This window comes from Caretta caretta, chromosome 1, assembly GCF_965140235.1.
Source record: "Caretta caretta isolate rCarCar2 chromosome 1, rCarCar1.hap1, whole genome shotgun sequence".
NCBI lineage: Eukaryota > Metazoa > Chordata > Testudines > Cheloniidae > Caretta > Caretta caretta.
In genome coordinates, this window is record NC_134206.1 from 269,981,323 (window position 1) to 270,000,134 (window position 18,812).

General features: G+C 40.6%; 1 protein-coding gene across 2 annotated transcripts in view; it reads left to right on the top strand.

Moving 5' to 3' along the window:
- Positions 1 to 18,812, top strand: part of CDK17 (cyclin dependent kinase 17) — a 189,110-nt gene that overhangs the window by 159,468 nt on the left and 10,830 nt on the right. For both annotated transcript variants that reach the window (XM_048835534.2, XM_048835535.2), the window contains exons 5-9: positions 2,117 to 2,242; positions 11,446 to 11,502; positions 12,768 to 12,882; positions 13,532 to 13,626; positions 15,642 to 15,704. In XM_048835534.2, coding sequence (XP_048691491.1) covers positions 2,117 to 2,242; positions 11,446 to 11,502; positions 12,768 to 12,882; positions 13,532 to 13,626; positions 15,642 to 15,704 — 456 coding nt within the window. The remainder of the gene's footprint in view (positions 1 to 2,116; positions 2,243 to 11,445; positions 11,503 to 12,767; positions 12,883 to 13,531; positions 13,627 to 15,641; positions 15,705 to 18,812) is intronic.

The following is an 18,812-nucleotide window of genomic DNA, read 5'->3' on the forward strand; positions in this document are numbered from 1 at the left end:
GCCATTTTTCAGTAATAGCGTATTGTATTTTTAAGTCTGATTTTGTAAGAAAGTAGTTTTTAAATTAGATGAAATTTGGGGGTATACAAGACAAACCACCCTCTTGAAAGGGGTACAGTAGTCTGGAAAGGTTGAGAACCATTGGTCTAGTCCTCCCAAAAAAACGACAGTGTTTAAATTGCCAATGATTAAGATTATTGAATATCAAAGCTGAAAATTATTAAAGAACTGCGAAGCCACCATCTTGCTATTTTGTAGAACTGGAGCTTGAAATGCTGGTGGACATTTCAGTCATCTCCCTTATTCAGATGCTCAACAACACTTCCTTTATTACAAACTGTGTGCCTAATTTCATGCTTCTGTTCAAAATATCAAACACATTTATTTTGAGTTTTCAAACTGTGTCATGAAGTGGCTGTTGGGCAAAATCCTCACTCGCTACAAAAGTCTAGATAAAGCACATAGCATTATATGGGGAGTGAAAAAGAAAGAGGCCTCCTGGATGTGAGCCAAGTGCCAGAAATTCAGGCCTCAGTGGCATCTCACCAAAAATGTGCAAATCCATTGGCCATAATATGTAGCACATGCACAAATGTGAGTCAGTCTCACGCATCCATTGTGGAAATGCCATGAACTGCCGAATTTCATGCAGCTTTCTTATATATTTATTCTAGGTACGTAATGCAAATATTGTATAAACATTAAATGCTTCCCAAGCCAACTAGTCCATGAAAACTTCAGCTGTTAGGCAATGTGAGCATATAGGTAGGCTTTGCAGCATGTCCTGTTGGTCAACAGAACTTCCCTTTGTTAAACCAAGGGGAGGAGCAAATTCCCGAGTCAAGAATTCTTCACTAAAAACATCCTGCTGTCTCATTCTTGTTTAAACATGGAGGCTGTTAGCTTTAGTGCCTCATCTTATCTCCACTGCTGTGGAAACACATGATGAGGGAGGGAGTCTCTGAGGTACCAAGTTAAAAGCATTCAAGGTTTTTTCTCTGCACAGCCCAGAGCACTGGCTCCTCAGCTGGGTGTATATAGGTAAATGTGCAGCTAGATACTGAACATGGAGTTGTTTACCCTGGGTAAACCTACTTTTTTGACAACAATGACTTTATTTTAGGAGATACTCATCTGCCCTCGTTGTGCATCTCAGTATCTCCTTCAAATACATCTCTGTCGTGGCAATTAAGCACCTAAAAAGAATATTTGATGTCTCATTTTCTGATATATTTAAGATCAAAACCAAACTGAAAACACCTGTGAAAATCTATATCTCAGAAATATCATGAATTTCTGTTTCAAATTTTGCTCGATATAAAAGAGTTTTGACCCATACTAGCATTGGCTGGTAATAGATATTTTAAGATCTATTGAGCAAAATTTCATAAAAAATATGATTAAAAGGAAAACCCATTTTATTCAGTTCAGCTTTCTAAAAGTTCACAAAGTAAGGAGCGCTTAACACAGTAAACTGGTAAATATATTTTTGATACTTTAAATTGTAATTGTCACATGATTCAAATGAGGGAGGTGGCCATTTTGCTGAAGTGGTTCTGTTTGCCACACTGGCAAGGTAGAAGTGGAACAGATGAGATTGAAAACCAATTTCTAAGTTACTTTAATATTTAACAGAATAAAAACAGAAGAGCAAGCTCTGAAGTATGAGTTCTCTTCAGTCTATATAAGGGACACTTTTGGTTTCATTGTTTTTATGAAAAGAGATTTCCTTACTAGTCTTGGGTCTACCTATTTTCTACATCATAAATTATTGAAACTGAAAATCTTTTAAAAATCTAAATTACTTCTAACCATTTGTATTTGTTTACTACTTACATTTCATTCAGCTTTTTCTATGACAGTAAATTAGTCAGTTTCTGGATCAGTTTCTGAATTTTCTGGATCTCCTTTCTCAGCCACTTGCTGAAGTGTTTGGGTTATAAATATGATGGGAGAATGTAATTTCTTTAAATTAGTAAACTGTTTCCCTTGATTCTTTTTTTAATTGTAGAAATACTTCAATTGATAATCTTTGTAAAGACTTGTTTTAACAAAACCTAATTTTGAGCCCTGAATTGACCTGTGTCCTTTTGACAATATTTACTTATTTCTTCAGGATCTGAACAAGCGCTTGTCACTGCCTGCAGACATCAGGATACCTGATGGATATCTAGAAAAGCTGCAGATAAACAGTCCACCATTTGATCAACCGATGAGTCGACGTTCTCGTAGAGCATCACTAGTAAGTTTCTGTTATCTCTGCTTCCCAAACAAACCTGTTCTATTTGAAAATTGTCAGTTCCATTCATATCTCTATTTTTTCACGTATTTTCATGTTATATATTGTTTAACTCTATTTGAGACTACAAGGTGCTGAGTGCAGCCAAGAGATGCCGACCACCCTTTACTCCGTATTAAAATTCATGGGAAAGCTCAGTAACTTACAGGATGAAACTCTAATTTTTTCTCTTCCAGTTTTCTTTATTTCCGTTTTGCAGACTTCTCTCACCATCATTCCTCACTAAGGGCCAGAGCCAGCATTCACTGAAGTCAGTGGTAAAATTCCCACTGACTTCAGTGGTGCATATTTTACCACTTAGGGCATGGCTACATTTGCAAGTTAGTGCGCATTAAAGCAGCCCTGGGCGCCCTAATTCATGACACATCCACACTGGCAAGGCACATAGAGCGCCCGGACTCCACGGCTGGAGCGCTTCTGGTAATCCACCTCGACAAGAAGCATAACGCTTGATGTGCCCCCCAGGCTGGAGTGCCGTGGCGCCGGCGTGGACGCCCTGGTCTATTAATGCGCTCTGATCAGCCTCCAGAATGCCTGTTCTAGCCACTCTGGTCATCACTTCGAGCTCTACTGCCCTGCCCTCACGTGACCAATCGTCAGACCCGCCCTTTATAGTCTCTGGGAATTTTGAAAATCTCCTTCCTGTTTGGTCAGCAAGGCCTGGAGTGCTCTCAGCCAATCTTTCCAGGTGAATGCCTCCACGTGCCAGGCAATCCCCAGTATGGAGCAATGGCAAGGTGCTGGACCTCATCAGTGTTTGCGGGGAGGAAGCTGTCCAGTCCCAGCTGCGCTCCAACTGTAGGAATTACAATATCTTTGGACAGATATCAAGGGACATGATGGAAAGGGGCCATGACTGGAGCGCACTGCAGTGCAGGGTTAAAGTGAAGGAGCTGCGGAATGCCTACCACAAAGCCCGCAAGACAAACCGCCACTCAGGTGCTGCCCCCGTGACGTACCATTTCTACAAAGATCTGGATGCAATACTTGGGGGCGACCCTGCCTCCACTCCGAAGACCACCATGGACACTTCAGAGCCCAGTTCAACAAGGCAGGGAGGAGGAGGAGAGCGGGAGCAAGGGTGCTGAGGAGGAGGGGGACAGCCCGGCATCCCTAGATGCATGGAGCCAGGAGCTGTTCTCAAGCCAGGAGGAAGGTAGCCAGTCGCAGCGGCCAGTGCTTGGGAAAGAACAAACACCAGAGGAGGTGCCCGGTAAGCGGCTTTTATTTTGGGAAGGAAGTTGCTTGGTGCAGGAACTTGGGGCGAGGAGGGTTAGGGTTGCATGCATGCCTAGATGTGGAATAGGGTGTTGATGTGTGCTTTCACATCGCAGTATTCAGCCTCAGTGATCTCTTCAAAGGTCTCATGCAGAAGCTGGGCAATCTGCTTGCGCAGGTTCCTTAGCAGAGCTACTGTGCTCCTTTTCCCAGTAAGGCTACCGTGTCCGCGCGCCACTGTGCCATGGGGGGTGGGGAGACCATTGCTGCACACAGGCAAGCTGCATATGGGCCAGGGCAGAAGCCACATTGTAATAGAAGACCCTCCCTTGCTTCCCAGGTCACCCTCAACAGCGAACTCCTGTGGAAAATGTGGGGACAGTGTTCAGTATAGGGGCCCCCTGCAGCTGTTGGCTCTCCCCAAGGCATAGAACCCCAGAGAACAGTACGGCCGTGAAACAATCAGTCCCCCTTACCCCTATGCTTAATCACCATTTTGGGGCTCCTGTCGGTTATGTGCGCTCGCTTTTGGGATGGGCAGTTTCTGCTATTGTGTAGACTGTGCTTCTCTACTTTTAAGTACGGCCGAATCATTGCTGTGTCTGGTGTGAACAATGCTGCCTCTGTTAAGTGTTGCATTTTGGCTTTACAGATGCAACCTTGAGGTCTCACCCATCCTTGTTATCAACGTCTAAAAGACTCCAAAGAATTATGAAGCAGCCATGTAGAAGCAAAGAGGACATGCTGCACGAAGTAAAGTAGCAGTCCCTTAATGAAAATCAAAAAGCGCATGAGTGGCAGGAGAGCGAAAGGAGGGTCTACCAGCAGAACGCGGCTTGCCGGCACCAAAGCATGGAGTGGCTGCTAAGCGTTACGGAGCGCCAAGTGAACTCGATAGAGACGCTTGTAGCAATGCAGGCGGAGCACTTCCTCCCCCCACTAGTCCCCCCTGCAGCCCTTGTCTGAAAACTTTCCCTTGTGCCCCCATGTCACCTCCAACCCACTTTCCCCAGCATCCAGGTTCTTATCACCACCAGCTGCCTCCAGCACCTGTAGATTCACCACCCAGCCCTGCAAACTACGACCCTTACCCACTGCGCTCAACCCCCATCACCATGCATTTTAGCCAGCCAAAAGTGCAGCACTCATTGTACAGCACTCCACACAGGAAGGCTGAGTATGATAACAGGACATACACAAATCTGTGATTGTACTGTTCCCCAGCGCACCCTGTTGCCCTTTGTTTCCCAAGCAGTTGTGTTTCTTTTCAATAAATGGATTTTTTGGCTTTGAAAACATTCTTTGTTATTGCATTAAGTAAAAGATATCTTAACCTAGGAAAGCAACAGGCACTGCAAGTCAGTATAGTGCAAACCGATTCCTACTAACATTGGAACCACTGCACTTCACTCCCGTGCAGGGCACCAAACATTACTGGTGGCTTTCAGCCTCAAATTGCTTCCTCAAGGCACCCCTAATCCTTTCAGCCCTGCACTGGGCCCCTCTAATAGTCCGGCTCTCTGTTTGTTCAGATTCAGCCTCCAGGTGTTGAACCTCCGAGGTCCATGCCTGAGTGAATCTTTCACCCTTCTCTTCACAAATGTTATGGCGGGTACAGCATATGGATATAACCGTGGGGATGTTGTCATTGACTAGGTCCAGCTTCCCATCCAGACAGCACCAGCAGCCCTTTAAACGGCCAAAAGCACACTCCACAGTCATTCTGCACCGACCCTCAGGCTATTGTTGAACTGCTCCTTGCTGCTGTCAAGGCTCCCTGTGTAGGGTTTCATGAGCCATGGCATTAAAGGGTAAGCGTGGTCTCCAAGGATCACAATGGGCATTTCAACTTCCCGTACAGTGATCTTCTGGTCTGGGAAGAAAGTCCCAGCTTGCAGCTTCCTGAACAGGCCAGTATTCTGAAAGATGTGTGCGTCATGCACCTTTCCAGACCAGTTTGCATTAATGTCAATGAAACACCGACGGTGATCCAGAAGCACCTGGAGAACCATAGAGAAATACCCCTTCCAATGAACGTACTCAGAGGCTAGGTGGGCTGCTACCAGAATTGGAATATGTATCCCATCTATCGCCCCTCCGCAGTTAGGGAAACCCATTTGTGCAAACCCAGCCACAATGTCACGCACATTGCCCAGAGTCATGGTTCTTCTGAGCAAGATGAGATTAATGGCCCTGCAAATTTCCATCAATATGATTCCAACGGTCGATTTTCCCATTCCAAACTGGTTAGTGACCGATCAGTAGCTGTCTGGAGTTGCCAGCTTCCAGATTGCAATAGCCACCCACTTCTCCACCAGCTGGGCAGCTCTCAATCTCCTGTCCTTTTGCCAAAGGGTGGGGGCGAGCTCATCACACAGTCCCATGAAAGTGGCTTTTCTCATCTGAAAGTTCTGCAGCCACTCTTCGTCATCCCAGATTTGCATGACTGTGTGATCCCACCACTCAGTGCTTGTTTCCCAAGCCCAAAAGCGGCGTTCCACTGTGGTGAGTATGTCCGTGAATGCCACAAGCAATCTCATGTCATATGCATTATGCGAGTCAACATCATAGTCTGACTCCTCACTGTCAGTTTGTAGCTTAAGGTGTAACTCGACTGCCATTCGTGACGTGCTGGCGAGACCCATCAGCATATTCCTTAGCACTCTGGGCTCCATTCCCGCAGACCGAAAGGGAAGACAGAGCGTGCAGTACGTAGAAAGATGGCACCAAATCAGAAGCACAGGGATTGCTGGGTTGCGAAGTGATGCATCACGGGGTGTTAGGACAGGACCCAGAATGCCCCGCCCCCCCCGCCCGCTTCCCACAAGCCATAGTGCCAGAAAGGGAAGAGGGGTTCTGTGGGATAGCTGCCCATAATGCTCCGTTCCCAATGCCACTGCAAGTGCCACAAATGTGGCCACGCCAGTGCGCTTCTAGCTGACAGTGTTAACACACTGCAGCGCTTTCCCTACTGCGCTCTCTGAGGGCTGGTTTAACTCACAGGGCTCTACATCTGCAAGTGTAGCCATGCCCTAAGTTAGCACAGCCTAAGGAGAGAACATACTCACATTTTTTAATCATAGTTTGGGAAGAGCAAAACTCCACTAGGAAGTCCTCTATGAACAGATGCTATGAAGATCTGTGTTACCTGTTCAATAATTAGGTACTAATGACTGCTATACAAATACACACACACACACGTACGTTCTTTTGGAGTTCGGTAAATATGATAACAAAATGTTCTTCTTTTCCCACTGTTATGTTGACATGGTGTTCTAGGTTTTTGTTTTATTTAAAAAAATAGATTCAAGTTTAGTTAACAAATCAATTCAAATCATGCAAGATTATATTTAGGTAACTGCTTTTTAAAATAAATGTGTTCTTTTTGGGGGGAGAGCTATGTGTTTATAATTGTGGTATAATTATTATAGGTCTTATCATTTGAATTGGACTTAAGAGTTATAGTTCTGTCTCCTAGGAAATGGACTATTACTTAATTTAACATAGGCCATCAAGTAGCCATCTGAAAAGTAATAACTTTTGTTATTACTAATAACAATCTAGGTTGGATTCTGACTGTTGACCCAGATATGAAAGACTTTCTATCCCATTGCAAACCAGGCCATTATCAGGAGCATTTTTAAGCATAAAAAATAAAGAAATTGAACAGCTTTATAAATTCTATTTGCTGATTTTATTAATTTGCTTGCAAGAATATCTTCTTTATTAAAGTATAAAATGTGAAAATATCTAAATGTCTCTGCTGAGTTGATTCAATTAGCTATGTAATACCTTTGTTTTAGCTTTTAACACAGTCTTTCCAAATTAATAATATATATTACAAAGCCATGAGTGTTTTGTGATCTATTTTTCCCAGAAAAGTAAAATTCAATATGTGGACTAAAACTCTGTTGTGGTACATTATATACATCAACAATATTAAAACAAAAAGAATAAATGAGTCAAAGTGTTGATAAATATTGAAAGCTCTGATAATGCACTGAGTTTAAATAAATAATTGTTTCAATACTTTGTAGATCATTAACTATTTAAGTATTTTGGAGTTACTGTTGTTACATCTGTGAGCAATACCGTCCCCTGGTAACTTTCTCTTTTCTGAGGTAACAGTGTACTGCAGTAAACTTTGGAGGCCTGGATTATAATATTTAGTGTTATTTTTTTCTCTGCATCTAAAATTCATACTTACTATATATTAGCTCTAAAGCAGTCTGGTCTAGAATGCCCTCTGCATTCTAGAGTGAAAGAAAGAAAAACAGTGCCCTCTAATGAATATAATGTGCATTTGAGATGGTACATCTGTCACAAGTTGTTGTGGGGGTGGATTGTGGAGGGTTTTTTGTCTGATTTCTTTTTTTAGTTGAGGTTTTTTTTCTGTATTTTGAAGATATTGTCAGGGCTTCTAAGTCTAAAATGAAACCTGCCATCTGCATTTTGGTTTGTGGGCATGCACGAGCTGCTTTGTCCTTCCTCTCCGTCAGTCTGCACTGCTCTCTTGAAATGAAACGAAACCCAGTTCTCTGGACTTGTGAGTGAAAGGTTGCCTGCAGAGTAGTAATTACAGTTTACATGTGTTGCATCCTTTGTTTTGAAAGCCCATATATGTTCAAGGATTAGTAGAAATTTTAAAAAATATATGATTGGTTGAATTTTGGAACTGACTGTGCCTCTTTCAAATTGTAACACTGACATCATTGCAAAATAGTTGTGTAATAGTTCATTTACTATACTAATGTGTATTGACAAATACAGTACTGTGAATGCAATAATATAATGTCCTGATACCTTCAGTGCATCTTCTATTAAAATAAGAGGTTATAAATAGAATTTTGAAACCTGCATATATAAGTCCTGATTTGTAGACTTGTATTACAGCAAAACTAATTTACAATTAGTAAATAGCCTAGGCACCCTCTGAAGGAAAAATGGAAACTTACTATGTTTAAATACTTTTTCACTGTAGTTTTTACCTTTAGTGTTGTTCCGCTAACATATACCACAACTGGTGCCAAACGATCTAGGCAAGCATTGTTGAATATCTGTCTTGACATATCTACATTACCCACCCTCTCCTCTAGCCAAGTGGTAGATTTTAATTAATGCTAGAGAACATTTGTCTTACTCTGATAGAATGCTGTATAGCATTTGATCTTTATACACAGTAGCCTAAAGTAAAACAACTTTCAAAAAAGAGTTTAATGCAACATACATTAAATTGGGTAAGTAATGACATTACGTTAACATGTTTCCACAACTGTTAGAACATCCACACTATCTAGTTAGAGTACTAGTTCATATATGCTTTATAGGGAATGTAATAATAGAACAAGGTAAATACCATTCCATGATCCCTGACACTGCTTACACTGATCTGCATTGTAGCATCATGAATATTGTAATACAAATGAGAAGGAGGCAGATTAGGTATCCCTGCCTCTGATTAATACACTTGTATTGTATTATATTGTTGGCTGCTCTAGATTCTATTCTTAATTAAATAATTGGAGAAAAAGATAGAGTAAACTAAAATCTGCCAAAATGTACCCAAACTCCTTATGTGAATTAGTCTTGTAGCCTCCAAACACTCAGATTATTTCGTGAATTATCCCTTGAAAGTGTTTTTAAATGCTAGAAACTGTCCATGGACCGTAAAACCAGCAACTGGGCTTCATTTGTTCTGCAGTACAGAAAGTGGTGATCTGAAGTTACTCCTCCTTTTTATTTCCTGGAAAACTATATTTCTTATACAGAGTTATGAGAGGAATGAACATAAGGTTTATAATGGAAGCCTGGAAGCCTTGTGATGGAGTGGACAAAAAGCACATGCTGGTCTGTTTGGGAAATAGGGGATGAAGCTAGCTCCACCTCACAGCACCTGCTACAAATACCAAAACTGTGGGGAAAGTCCCTCAGTGAAAAAGGAGACTTCAGAGCAGCACTTCCCTGTTAGAGGAATCTTGAGTCTGAGACATAGAGCTGCCCTGAATTAGAAAGTGAAGAAGCAGCCAAACCTAGGAAGTAGGCTTGGATCGGACTTTACTACCTGTGGCGGGATCAAGATTCACCACTGCTGACGCCTCCCACTGGTCGCTCCGGGAATTAGCTCTTGCTTGCTGCGGGGCATCCTTGACACATGGTAGCTCGCCTGTTGTTTCCGCTCCGCTGTCCTGGGACCCGTGTTGCTCCCTGCTCGGCATTGTCCTCTGCAGGACACTCTGCATCCACTTCAGGACACTGCCCACCACTCTGGTCTAGGGGGTTTTGTTAACTGCAGTTCTTCCATTTATTCCTGCCTTAGTGGCCAACCACAACCCTAGAGTCTAGCCCCTTGTCTCAGGGGCAGGTCGCAGTCTGTCTCGGCCTGTCTCCTCAATGGCCAGGGACAGTGCAAGAGGGGAAGGGGAGGACCCAGGCCCACCCGCTACTCTGGGTCCCAACTCAGGGATCCTCTAATGGCAGCCTCCTTCTGCCCTCCTTCCTCTCCCCTCTTGCCTGCCTATTTCCCTGGGCCACTTCCCCTTTGACCCTATGCACCTTCTCGACCCGTCTTAGCAAGGGCCGCAGCCTGGCAGGTATCTGGGCCAGAGTCCTGCTCTGCTTCCCCAAGCCTGCCCAGCACTGCTCTGTCCAAGGTGCTGCTCCTTAGCTCAGGAGCCAGTCCTTCTACCTTGCTAGTCAGGGAGTGACTACCTTCTCCTCTGCTAGACAGCCTTTATATAGGACCTAGCCCAGCCCTGTTTGGCTGCCTCTTTCCCTGCTCTGATTGGCTCTCCCCAGGCCTTCTCTAATTGGCTGCTGGTCTGCACCACCTCTCAGGCCTGATTCAGCCCTTTTTCTCAGGGGGTGGGGCACTGCCCCACCACACTACCCTATTGATCATTAGTTTATGAATGAAGTCAAACCCCAGGAAGAGCTGAATTTTGACACTGCACAGGCTATGGGCCCATTTTAAATGTCTGCATTCTGGCCCTTTCGGGCCAGAGCAGTGTAAAGTGGTTTTATTGTAAATAGGAATTACCCTACAGTGACTTCATTGTAGTTACTTGTAGGCATCAAGTAGATGAGTAGAGAAAGGATTTGAAAGAGGAGAAGTTAGTGGGCTTTCAGTCCAACTCATGGGGGGGCATTTGTTGGAAATGCGTCAAGACTAGCATCATTGGCAAAAAGGAAGGGTCAGGGCTGCCAACATGCAAAGAGACAAATGCCGATAAGTAGGGCCAAGTAGAATTATGCAGGTCCTAGAAGGCAAAGACAAGAAGTGGGAACTAGACATGGGGGGATTCAAAGATACGGGGTAACACAGCCAGAATGAAATGTGAGGATCTTACTGGAAGTGTTTTGTACAGACTGAAGGGGGACAAGGTAGGTGTCAGGGAGGTCAGAGAGGACACGATGGCAGTAAGCAAACCAAGTGATGGGGGCCTGAACAAGTGTTTTAGCTATAGGGATAGCAGGAAAAGACTTGATCTTAAAAATATTTTTGAGGGAGAAGCACGAGGATTTGGATGTGCTGAGCAAGGGAGGTGGTAGAGCAGTCTAAGATGACCCCCATGTTACAGGCCCCACTGATGCTGTCAGCAGTGACAAAATGGGGAGAGTAAAGAGAGTTTGGGAGGGAAGGTAGGGTGTTCAGTTTGTACCTTCTTAAATTTAAGTTACTAGCTGATTAGAGGTGATGTTAGGAAGGCAGGCTGAACTTCAGGATTGGTTCTTTGGAGACAAGTCCTTGTAATATGATGTGCTAAAATAATTCTTAAAATCTAACAATTTTGTAAAGATTGCTTCACCACTTTAGGATATTTTATGAAACGTTTTTAGTTTGTTGAATAAGTGATATATACAGTGAAATACTGCCCCTGATTAATTTTTATGTTTATACTAAATGTACCATCTTTTTGCTTGCATTACAGTCAGAAATTGGATTTGGAAAAATGGAAACTTACATCAAATTGGAAAAGCTTGGAGAGGTTTGTATAATTTTCTTCAGTAGTGATGATCATTTTGACAATAATATATGCTTTCTTTCTTGGAACTTAATTATACGTTGCCGTTGGTGTTAAAGTTGAACTATGTTGTATCTACATATTTGATAGAGCTTTTTCAGCAAACTAAACATATATGTTAATACACAAAGCAATGTCACTGTCACTCAGCTTGTCAATATACATATGTATATATGCATACTGTTACCAAAATGAAACAACAACAAAACACCACCACCAAGCCAAACAGGGCTTCATAGAGCTTGGGAAAAGCAAAACTCCATTAGGAAATCCTGTATGAACAGTTTCTGTGAAGGCCTGTGTTACCTGTTTAGCAGTTAGAGTCTCATGACTGCTATACAAACACACATGCAAAAGCACACACATGTTGTATACTATGTTACTCGACTTTGCAGTTATGAATCTTCTGTTTTTGAGATGCAATGTTTCAGCCCTCTCCAAATGCCTATCATTTAATTCAGCTCCTTTTTATATTGGATGGCTCTATAACCTGATGTAATGTTCCATATCTTTGTGAAAATGTTAATAAATATATAGGGTGATCATCTGCATAGATATAGATGTACTGTATTTCACTTTAATTACTCTATAGTATAATGAACAATACAGGATATGTAACTTTACCTGAGATGATACTGTCCCTTATTTTTGATATTTAATATAAACTGATTGTAGCAATCTGCTGAAAAGGAATATCTTCTCCAGTACCCCATATAATTATGTAACATACATTTATGGGGAGTGTTTTGAAGCTTGTATTGGACTAATGAAGCAAATACCAAAGATTAATAATTCACTGTCCATTATGTCAGCAAAAATGAAAAATTGCGTTTGTTTCACCTGTCCCATTCCTATTCTCCTGTGAAATTAAATGTATAGTGAGCATATTTTTATTCTTTTTGATAGCTTCTTTTGTGTTTCCTTGGCATAGTCTTAAAAGCTTTGGGCCTGACTTTCAGAAGGTTCTAAACTTGAAGCTCCCATTGACTTCATCTAGGGTTGAGAGTGCTCAGACCCTCTGAAAATCGGGGCCTGTGTCTGAAACTCAGTGATGAGTTATGCTCATGTCAAAAAAAAGAGGAAAAAATAAATTGAGTCATTTCCAGAAGCTGCTGCCACCAAAATGAAACAACTTGTAGGACCTGTCATGAATCTTATTTGTGTGTGTGTGTGTTGCGCTTTCTAGAAAAGAAAAGTTTTAAATGTGTTCCTTTCCCCTTACCACACAGGGTACTTATGCAACAGTATATAAAGGAAGAAGTAAATTGACAGAGAACCTGGTAGCTCTAAAAGAAATCCGACTGGAACATGAAGAGGGGGCACCATGCACAGCCATAAGAGAGGGTGAGGAAAATGTTGTTTCTCTTTATTTAAAATATATTGTTAACTGAAATTATACAGTTAGGCCAAAGAATTGATGCTATTCTCAAGTAAACTGGATATTACAATAACTAACACTATTTATGATATGGGGAACTGCAATCAAGTTAAATTAATTGAGTTGCAATTTTGAGACTCAAATTTCAAATGCATTTATTTCATGGACTGTAATTGTGTTCTCAAATAAATGGAGCTTTCTAAGTGTTAGAAATTATTGAGGCTTTTATAATTGACTGTTAATTACAATAGAAGCAAACAACTTTCTGGAGTTTAGAGTACATAGCATGACATGACTAACTTGTGCGTGGAATACTATCTGTCCATATTGTATATGAATTAATTATAACTCTGCAGTTCAGTAGTACGTGGTCTTGTCTTCTTCACAGTGTGCCCTGGACAAACTTGTGTTGTTTTCAGAAATTTTCCTAAGTGAATGAGTGGGTTAACTTAATGTTTTATGAAATATTAAATTTTGAAAACTAAGTTATTTAAATTACCATAGAAATTAAACAAATAACTCATAAATTTGGATTAATTAGTAATTCATTTACTCCTTAGTTTTCCCCTCAAGTCCTATCCTTAAGCTTTAATTTTATTTTTTTCTCTTTTGCAGTGTCATTATTAAAAGACCTAAAGCATGCAAATATTGTTACTTTACATGATATTGTTCACACAGACAAATCTTTGACTCTCGTCTTTGAGTACCTGGTAAGCATTAAAACAATAATGAAGCTTTATATTGAATGGATCTGTTCAGAAAGTCTTGTTTATTTTTCTACCTAGAGAAACACACACACGATTAACTCAGTGGTGCATTTTAATAAATAAATAAATAAATGACTTGATATTATTCTGTCATCATGCTATTTTCCGACATATAATCCAGTGGAACATGGAAGCAAATAACCTGAAAGCTAGTTATGTTGTCAGACATAAAATTCACTGTCAAATGGTCATAAATTGCTTGGTATAGGTCTGGTTTATAGGTAATTATTAAGAACATGAGACTGGACATACTGGGTCAGACCAAAGGTCCATTTAGCCCAGTATCCTGTCTTCCAACAGTGTCCAATGCCAGGTGCCCCGGAGGGAATGAACAGAACAGGTGATCATAAAGTGATCCATTCTTTGTCGCCCATTCCCAGCTTCTGGCAAACAGAGGCTAGGGACACCATCCCTGCCCATCCTGGCTAATAGCCATTGATGGACCTGTCCTCCATGAATTTATCTACTTCTTTTTTGAACCCTGTTATAGTCTTAGCCTTCGCAACATCCTCTAGCAAGGAGTTCCACAGGTTGACTGTGCATTGTGTGGAAAAAATACTTCCTTTTGTTTGGCTTAAACCTGCTGCCGATTAATTTTTTTTTGTGAGCCCTAGGTCTTGTGTTATGAGAAGGAGTAAATAACACTTCCTTATTTACTTTCTTCACACCAGTCATGACTTTATAGACCTCTATCATATCCCCACTTAGTCGTCTTTTTTCCAAGCTAAAAGTCCCAGTCTAATTATTCTCTCCTCATATGGCAGCCGTTCCATGACCTCAATCATTTTTGTTGCCCTTTTCTGAACCTTTTCCAATACCAATATATCTTTTTTGAGATGTGGTAACCATATCGGCACGCAGTATTCAAGATGTGGGCATACCATGGATTTATATAGAGGCAATATGATATTTTCTGTCTTATTATCTATCCCTTTCTTAATGATGCCCAACCTTCTGTTTCCTTTTTTGACTGCCGCTGCACACTGAGTGGATGTTTTCAGAGAACTATCCGCCATGACTCCAAGATCTCTTTCTTGAGTGGTATCAGCTAATTTAGACCCCATCATTTTATATGTATTGTTGGGATTATGTTTTCCAATATGCATTACTTTGCATTTATCAACACTGAATTTCATCTGCCATTTTATTGCCTATTCACTCAGTATTGAGAGATCCTTTTGTAGCTCTGCACAGTCTGCCTGGGACTTAACTATCTTGAGTAGTTTTGTATTATCTGCAAATTTTGCCACCTCAATTATTATACTTCTGGGCCAAAATGCTCACTTAAACCAAGATTATGGATTGTAGAAGAAAGTGGACAGAGAATAAAATAATTGCAATATTATGTTGAATGATATTGCTACTGTGAGGCATCTAGCATACTTGCAGGTGCTGTAAAACAATAATAGTATAGAAATAACTATTTTACATTCCTTTTGAAACAGAGCTGTTAAATATTATGTCTTACACTTTCAAACTTGAGTACCTACAGTTAGACAGCTAAGTCACTTTCCTGCATGATACAAATTGATAAATCATGTTTTGTTTTAGCTTTTTTTCACTCCATATTACATATATATTTACTGAAGTTATTCTAACCATATCTATGCAAGCTGTGATGGAGCATCTAAAGGTGTAGTGCACAGGATTCATGAAAAATTAATTTTTTTCCAAATAAAGGAATGAGTAATAAATAAAATTTAACATAACATATAGTCTTTGGGGGAGAAAAAATTTAGTATAATAAGTAGAACTGATCTGAAAATGTTGGGAGTTTCTTCATGGAACGCTTTCACTTTCCTTTCTCTCTTTGGGTTTTTGATTTTTTTTATTTAATGAAAACTCAAAATTCTCCACAGCAGACAGATACTTTTTGTGAAAAAGTCCATTGAATCAAAAGCTCAATTTTCTGTCAAAAAACTGTTTTATATTAAACAGTGGTGATGGTTTTTTGACAGGACAAGGACCTAAAACAGTACATGGATGACTGTGGTAACATCATGAGTATGCACAATGTAAAGGTGAGTGAATGTTTTTTAATGATTGATTTCAAACATTTTTTGTTCTGATTTTAAAACCACAGGGAATTTACAACTTAGTTGCTCACAGCTGCTCTTTCTGATAATAGATACAGCCCTATTGAAGAGTTTAATGACACAAATCATGGCTTTAGTAAACGTTGGGTTCTTTTTTTAATATTTTTCTATTGGGAAATAAGATTTTTAACAGAACGGTGTGTCCCCTTTAAGGACAGTTATGTCCTGTTCCAATACCTAGGCCATGTCTACACTACAAAATTTTGTTGACCTAATTTATGCCAGCATACAGTCACCACAGTTATTAAATCGCTTGTGTCTGTGCACACTTAGCTCATTATTTTGGCGGTGCCTATTCTCACTGAGAGCACTTGTATTGATTGTATTGTCGGTGTAGGGCATTGTGGGATGGCTCCTGAAAGCCAGTCCCAGTCGATGTAAGCAACACAGTGTCTACACTGGCACTGCATTGATCTAATTACATCGACCGTGATTCTACGTCATTCATGGAGGTAGTGGTACTAAATCGGCATACAGAGAACGTTTGCCAGCTTCTTCACTTCCACAAAATAATCAACAATCAAAAGCTAGATCAACACAAAGCAGCTTACATCAACCTAACTGTGTAGTGTAGATCAGGCATTCTGAGACTTATACTTTCTCTGGCATGATTGCATGACCAACATGGGGATAAGTCCTTCTGTGCAATGGGAGGAGCCAACTGACATTCACATGGTGGGACTATAAGATTAAAAAACAAGCCTGTAGCTCATTCAAGGGAGAGATCTTCAGGGAGCAATAGAGTCATGATGGTGGTAGGCCAAGATTCAGGGAAAGCCCTGGGAAGGAAAGCTGTGGAGAACCTTGTACCAAAAGGAGGAGGACTGCAGTTCCTAGAAGGAGGGCTGCAGAGGGCAAAAGACTGCTATCAGAAAGGCTGTGGATGGAGCCCAGATTGGGGCTCGAGGTACTCTGTTGAGCTCAGAAAAGAGCCAAGTAATAGTAGGAGGAGGGAAGGAACCTTATTCTGTTGAACCCAATACTGTGAAACAGAAAAGAACTGTGTGTTTAAAGGGGCTTGGGAAGGAACCACTTGTGCTTGGGAGGGCCAAAGGAACTGTTCATATTATTTTGCACAATAGCTTAGTAAACCAGGCCCCAAGAAGCCAGAACACTATTTTCAATCAGCTAAATTATTTAACAATATGTAATTTGTGTAGAGGGTGTTAACTGTTCACAGAAGGTATTTGGGGAATATTTCTATTCCTGTTGACATTGAACTTAAGTGTACTTAAAAAAACAATGAGGAGTTTGGTGGCACCTTAAAGACTAACAGATTTATTTGGGCATAAGCTTTCGTGGGTAAAAAAACTACTTCTTCAGATGCAAGAAGTGTACTGTGTTGCTTAGCAAGTGGTTGTCCTAAAAAACGAAAACAAAACCATGCATGCACACACATGCAGGGAAAATTGGTTTGATATTTGTACAATAGTTAATAGTGGATGATGACATAATGTACAAGAATAACATTTGTTTACATGTGTTTCATGCACATTCCAGCAGAATTGTTGTCCTTGTTTTTGCCTTTACATTATATTATATTGTATTATATTACATTATATTGTAAAGTCCTTTCTTTGTTGAAGTACTGTGGGTTTCGATTTGCATATTGGTTACTGTTTGTCATTTTGTTTCTTTCTGTTTCCAAGTTAGCTTTAATGTCTTTTGGAGGAGAAATCAATCGTCAACCTGCTTTGTTGTCTTTTTTGTGAGAGAGTGAGGGGAAAAATTATTTTATTGTAAATTCCCATACCTACTTTAAAGAGAGATAGAAAAAGATGAAGAGGACATGTTAAAAAAATCTTAAATGAACATGAAATGAAAGCTCTTGCAGCATGTTTTTATACTTTGAAGATAACTTCTTTATAAACTATCTGAGAGTGCCTTAATGGCCATTTATAGCCCTCCAACAATATAGGCATAAATAGGTGAGGCAGGACTTAGTGGCCCACAGCCTGCATTTTTAACATCCATGGTCCCAATTTTTCTACCCCTAATAGAGATAATCCCATCGTGATATAAGCAAACCGAGGTTAGACAAATATAACCTGGAGCTTGTCTGTTTGTATGAGTTTGTGGAAGACTTGGGGGTGTCATCTGCTACAAAAATAACCCGTGTTGGAAAATTCTGTTACATAAAAACTTTCTGGTGTTTCCCCTCAAAGGGACTAATGCATGATGAATCTGTCATGCCAGTTGACCTCCTGCTCTGCATAAGTGTACTCTCTAGATTTCCTAATCAGTAATCCTCTGTCTGCTCACGCACCTTCACCAGACTAAGGATTGTTGTGGGACAACTGGTGCTAGAAGCAGCTACCTAGAAGCACCATGCTCACACACAGGCACTCTACACGTGAAGTAATTGCAAAGCAGTATTTATTTATGAATGCCACAGGAAACTGATGAGGCTGCTTAATCCTAGACTTTTTTTTTTTTTTTTTGCTATGTAGTTGCTCTGTGCACTAATGTCCTTGAATGTGGCGCTACTGTTGCTGGCTTGCCAGCCCAAAGGAATAGGAAGAAGCATAGAGGGTGACAGACTATATGAAGATGCAAACACAGCAAAGGGAAAAAATCAGACACGACTGGTGGAGCATAATTTCCCCAATTATATTTCTTTGATTCTTTAATGTTTAGAGGTGTTGTACCTAATTGCTTCTTCCGATAGTCACTTTCCCTACCGTACAATAAATTAATTTACTTCACATGGTGGAGTACAGGAGTAGAGTTGCATTTGTAAGAGAGAGATCTGTAGCAGAAGGGAATATCAGTATGGTAATTGAGAGTGTTACATGGAAAGACGTTTAGAGTGCAGTAGTAAATGCTTATAAAGTTAATAGCCACTTGATTCTCTTCTATTATATAGAGCAAATCACTCTCAAAATCTTTGATGTGCTAAGTGTTTCATAATAATTATGTAGCTGGATGGCATAAATAGGTCTTAAATCTTTAAACAGTAGTTATGATATTCAGAATACATTAGCATGGGAAAGTGACTTGCTTGTGTAAGAAGGTTTTTGTCTTGCTTGCAAT